Source organism: Octopus bimaculoides, chromosome 23 (assembly GCF_001194135.2).
Source record: "Octopus bimaculoides isolate UCB-OBI-ISO-001 chromosome 23, ASM119413v2, whole genome shotgun sequence".
NCBI lineage: Eukaryota > Metazoa > Mollusca > Cephalopoda > Octopoda > Octopodidae > Octopus > Octopus bimaculoides.
In genome coordinates, this window is record NC_069003.1 from 36,387,943 (window position 1) to 36,394,083 (window position 6,141).

At 36.0% G+C, this 6,141-nt stretch overlaps 1 protein-coding gene across 1 annotated transcript in view; it reads left to right on the plus strand.

Annotated features, from left to right (window-relative positions):
- The window catches only part of LOC106876091 (solute carrier family 17 member 9), a 12,811-nt gene that overhangs the window by 3,175 nt on the left and 3,495 nt on the right, over positions 1 to 6,141 (plus strand). Inside the window, exons 2-7 of the mRNA XM_014924498.2 lie at positions 1,146 to 1,272; positions 1,461 to 1,680; positions 2,980 to 3,079; positions 4,139 to 4,212; positions 5,125 to 5,296; positions 5,678 to 5,774. Of these exons, the coding sequence (XP_014779984.1) occupies positions 1,146 to 1,272; positions 1,461 to 1,680; positions 2,980 to 3,079; positions 4,139 to 4,212; positions 5,125 to 5,296; positions 5,678 to 5,774 (790 nt within the window). The remainder of the gene's footprint in view (positions 1 to 1,145; positions 1,273 to 1,460; positions 1,681 to 2,979; positions 3,080 to 4,138; positions 4,213 to 5,124; positions 5,297 to 5,677; positions 5,775 to 6,141) is intronic.

The following is a 6,141-nucleotide window of genomic DNA, read 5'->3' on the forward strand; positions in this document are numbered from 1 at the left end:
ATATATATAAAGTTTTCTTAGTTATATATTTCCAGCAGTTGTCACACTAACATTCATTTCTGTTTTAAAATAAATATTTTTCCTTGGTATTAAATACATTTGCTTTGTTATAATGAATATAAACACATTTTTGAGGTAATTAAGAATAAAAGTTGGTTATATATTTTATTAATTTGATGTTTAATGACTGTAAATGAGTCATAATGTGTAATTGTGGTAACGAACAAGTTTACCTAATTAATGGCTTTGTGAACCTGATCCAGTGGGGAATTGTGTTGAGAATCTTTCTTATTCACCCATAGACATTTGCTTTAGAATGAAAAAGAGGTCTTTTTCTTTACATCTAGAATTGTTAGAAAATATCGAAATGATGTTGTCATTATTAAGTAGTAAAGGAATTAACTTTCATCATCATCATTCTTTAACAGCCACATTTCTATGCTTGCATGGGTCAGACGGATTTTGTTGAGGTTGATTGTCTACTGTTACTTACTCTCACCTTTTTCCAAGCAAGGTAATATTGCCTCATGGCCAGACATGTTTTTCGTGAAAATCTGGAAACAAACAACATCACTTGTATAACATTGATGCTGTCGTACAACCATCACTTGATGTCGAAACATAGGGTATACAAAAGAAGTTCATTTCCTAACCACTTGGTTCCTGGTTCAGTCCCACTGCATGTCACTTTGGGCAAGTGTTTTCTATTATAGACTCAAACAGACCAAAGCTTTGTTAATGAATTTGGTAGAGAGAAACTGAAAGAAGCCCATCGTGTGTGTGTGTGTTCATATATATATATATATATATGTATGTTTGTGACTCCCTGTCTTGACATGTAACAGTTGTAAATGATCGTCCCTGTTGTGCAAGCAGTGTCATTCATTTCCAATATTCTGCACAAGCATGTCTGGCCATGGGGAAATATTGCCTTACTTGGGGCCAGGTGAGGGTTAGTGACAGGAAAGGCATCTGGTTGTAGAAAATCTGCCTGTTTGACTCTTACAAGCATAGTTAAGTGGACGTTAAATAATGATAATGATATATATGAAGAAATATGTATATAATATATGGTGGGTGAGTATGTATGTATAATACATTCTCTCTCTCTCCTTAAATTAATTTGATTTTTTTTTTTTTGACAGACAAGAGAAACGCCAATGGGGCTGTGGGTTGTTTTGTGGGGGTGCCATGTTATATGCCTGCCGTACTGTAATGCCGCTGTGTGTCGTATCATTGGCCAAAGAATTCAAATGGAATAAAACCGAATCAGTAAGTATAAATTTTTCAGTATCGTTTAATTTCGATATTAGTTATTAATTAACTGAAATTTTCCAAAAAGATCACCTTCTTTTCTTCACTGAAAATAGATTTTGAAGCAAAATTGATGACAGTGTTATAATCCTCAATGACATACGATATTATGTTATTTTTATGGTTTCTTTTGTAATTCTTTTCAGGGAACAGTTTTATCTTCCTTTTTCTGGGGTTATACCATGACCCAGTTCATTGGAGGTTATCTTAGTGACAGAGTTGGCGGCGAGATTGTTGTGCCCATGGCTGCAGCATTTTGGTCAATAATTACATTTTGGACCCCACAACTTGTATATATCAGCAAAGATAAACAAGTCACACTTAATATTTTAGTCTTATCACGGGTTTTATTGGGAATCTTTCAAGGTAAGAATATTTCCTATCTTATTATAACTGTTTTTTAAAATTTTTTTCTCTTTATCCATAAATAATTCATTTTAAGCTAATAATCCTGTCAAAGTAGAGAAGCAAACAAGAGAAAAGATTTCACTTAGCTGTCAGCAAATTTGGGATTCTTACTGGAAATAATTTTTTCTACTTGATTCCATGAATTAAGCATTCATTCTTACAAGCTCCTTCAACAGACTCAAACTACTGTAAAATTGACCTTTTTTATTATTTTTTATTCGTTTGCTGAACACGACTCATGTTCTTAATGAGCTTTTAAATAGCAACTACAGTTGAGAGCTCTACACTTCCCATTAAACTGCTGAATCACTTGGTCTTTTGTCTGATTTAAGTTCTAAATTGTAGCAATTTCACTAAGGTCACTGCTGACTGCCCCCCCCCCACTTCCACTAGAAATCTTAGCTGTCATACCTGCCTACCTGGAGGTGTTATATGTCTTCTCTAGAGATATTTATTGTACAATCGAAAAGCAGACATGCTTTAAAATGTAATCACTGATATAGTCTGAGTCTTGCTATGACAATATGGCTCTTCATTAGCAATACTCTATGTTTTACATAGACTGACCCATCAGTACTAGTATATAATAGTGCGTTTTATGTGCTACTGGCACAGGTGCCAGTCGGGCAGCACTGGCATCATCCAAAGATAACTAATCAAATAGCTGCTGATCTGCTACAAAGGATGGATAAACTTGTGTCACGCAACTGGCACCTGTGCCAGTGACACATGAAAGCACCCATTACATTCTTGGAGCAGTTGCGTTAGGAAGGGCATCCAGCCATAGAAAACCATGCCAAATCAGACTGGAGTCTGGGGCAGCCCCTCAGTTTACCAGCCCTGATCAAACCGTCCAACCCATGCCAGCATGGACAATGACGTTAAAAGATGATGATGGTGATAGATATATATATAGATATATATATATATATATATATATATATACCGGAGTAAGCACATGAAATGTGCAACAAGGTGGAAAAAAGAGTACTCAATTACCAGAGGTAGAGTAATATGCTTTATTTAAAAGCAGCAGAAATGTAACAAAAAAACCGTTACTCTGAGTTTCACGTTCCCGTTCATCGTGTCCGATGAACGGGAACGTGAAACTCAGAGTAACGGTTTTTTTGTTATATTTCTGCTGCTTTTAAATAAAGTATATATATATATATGTAGTTATTTGTATATATGCTTGTATGTATATATATATGTGTGTGTGTGTGTTTATATTTCTGTAACTTTTTCTTTGTTCTCAAGGTTTTCACTATCCCAGCTTCACCAGCATCATATCAAGGAAAGTGATCGAACAAGAGCGTTCATTAACATATAGCTTTATATCATCTGGTTCTTATTTAGGGTAAGTCATTTCGAATTGTTAATCTCTCCTAATATATAGAAAGCATGTCGGTACTAAACTGTGCCTACATGATACCACCTGATACTACATGAGATGCCAATGCACAGGGATCTCAGTCTTATACTCTCTAACACCACCAAGATCATAGTAGATACTATACAACCCATGGGCACAAACTCACAGCTCTATTCCTTCACTGTCCAATAAACAGCACACAACTCAACTCACCTCAGCCAATCTCTGTGGGTCCCTCACTGTGTTTCCACATACTTCATATTGCCACGACTCATTCACAATGGCTGGATTTTTTATTTTCTTCATCTCCAGAAAATGGACAACCACTAACTATGCAAGAATATTTTCTATCCTAATGTTTAAATCCACTGATTTAGTACATCCCCACCTCTCCACATATTTATTTTTGGTCAAAGAAGATGTCTCCTTACTCCAGCATTGATTATTCTACCATCTTGTTGTAAATTCATTCCATTTCTCCTTTCTAGCATTATTATGAGCTCTACTTCTCTGAACCCTTCACTGAATACTGTCCCTTCTTAAATTATTCCCTTTTCCCCCATCCCATTGTTTTCCCTTTGCCTGTTTGTGATAGCATCCTTGATCCAACAAGGCCGTGGGGAGATTTTACCTTGCTTGGAAACAGATGAATGCTGGCAACTGGAAGGGCATCCAGCTGTAGGACATCTGCTTCAACAAAATCCGTCTGACCCATGCCAGCATAGAAAAGTGGACATTAAATGATGAGGATGATGACCCACAAGAGTCATCAGGTGCAGAATAAGCATCTTCAATTCAATAATGACCTATCATATTACGAAAGAAAAAAAATGCTCAGAAACAGGTACTTTTTCTCTTTGGAGCCTTTCTAGTCTTTTGATAAAGTTTCTTATAAATTATCTGTGAAGGTTTTGATGTAACATCTGCATCACTGAAATAATTTCCTTTCTTTTCACTCGCAAACAAACCACTTGGAATTTTATTCCAATTTCTACAATTTTTTCTGACGTCTCTAACATTTGAAATTTCCTCCTTTGTTTCCAGTACTCTGTTCACTGGCAGCCTAGGATCCCTTCTTTTAGACAATTATGGCTGGCACAGTGCATTCTATTTTACAGGTGAGTAAACATTATTATTGGAGATATAGTTATATTAATCCAAAGATCTTTAATCATCTGAAATTACTACTACTACTACTATTAATAATAATAATAATAATAATATTACTAATAATAATTGAGACTGTTTAATCTGAGCTTTCTTTCCCTAGCTGTAATGGAATGAAGATGAAATGCAATATTTTTTGTTTTACTTGAATAATTAAAATTATTTTATTGGAACTCATTAAAAAAATTGATGAAAAAGTTGCCTCCCATGGACATGTGTTCTCTTCTACTTCACTTGGCCTAAAACTTTGTAGGATTGTAGAACTGAACCAGACAGTATTCCAGAGGATATTAGAAGAGTTAGATATCGCCAACATAAATATTGATTGTTGTAGGTGTAGTTCCTTGGAATGGTCTACAGGAAAAAAATTGAAGTTTATATCAAATTGTGTGCGTATGTAATGAAAAAAAAAATAGTGAAATAAAGAGTTGGAATGTGAGGGAGCCTGATAAATTGAGAATGGAGGGATTTAGTGCTGCAGGGTAGAGAGGGACAGACATTCTCTCTAGTATCAATAAAAAAAAAAGGGATAAAATGTACCCAGTCCGTGTTGTGAAGTGGTTGGGGGTAAGAAAGGAATCCAACCATCAAAGGCATGACGTAGTACCCAAGTGAGTACCCTTAATGCAGCAGGATTGGTGCCAATAGCATAATTCTTGATTGCTATTTAATGTTCATCTGGTATAATCCTTCTTGTTATTAGCACAGGGCCTGTCGATGTAATTGACCCCAGTGTTCAACTGGTCCTTATTTCATTGACCCTGAAAGGAGATGTCCTTCGATTCTTCAGACTCTTTTTGTCCCAGTAACAATCCCGGTTCGGTCTGTTTATTGTGAGTTTCTGTTTTTTCTTTTCTTACCAGGAACATGTGGCATCATCTGGCTCCTTCTGTTGCGGTATTGCCTCATTTCAAGAGAACAGGATAAATATGTGGTTGTCTCCTTAGCTGATAATGTCGTTGCCCCAGGAAAGACAGTACCCAAAGATTATACCTCTGTCCCATGGTTAACATTGTCCACTAAACTAGCATTTTGGTAAGTCTGCTTCATTTTTAGTCTTAATTGATGATGGTTAAGGAATAACTGCTTCTAATTTTAATATAAAACCCTCGATTTTAAAGGATGCAAATTCAGAGGATTACATCAACCTCAGTACTTGACTGATACTTTCTTATCGATTCTGAAAGGATGAAAGTCAAAGTTGGCCTCAGTGGGATTTGAACTCACAATGTAAAGAACCAGAAGAAATCCTGCAAGACATTTTCTCCAATGCTCTCCTGATTCTGCCAATCCATTGACCTGAGATATTTATCATGAATCAGCTACATTCATTCTTGATGTACAAAATGTTTTCTTTTTGTGTTCATTAGTGTTATTTTTAGTATTTCTCTTTTTTGTCTTTTTGTCCTTTTTCAGGTCCCTTATTGTTGGTCACTTTTGTCAAAATAATGCATTCTTTGTACTCTTATCTTGGATGCCAACATATTTCCATGAAAGTTTTCCTTCAGCAAAGGTAAGAGACACAATCCAATTTTCATTTTATTCAGTATTTTGCTTTAGTGATTTCTCACAATTTGCCATTGTAAAAATGTTTCTCAGTAGTGGTCTGTTTTCAGTTGGATTGGAGAAGTAGTGAATCCTGTGAGTCAGTGAGTGCTTTCCAGATGGATTATGGGATTGCTTTGTAAAGTGGTGGGCATTAGGAAAGGCATCCGGCTGTAGGAACCATGTCAAAGAAGACATTGGAGTTCGCTGGATCCTGTCAATCCATCCAACTCGTCCCAGCATGGAAACTGGGCCTTAGTTTATGATGATGATGATTGCTCAGTTTAAGTGCCGGCCAACCTCTCCTAAAAATGAGTAGCAGTCAACTTTTAGTA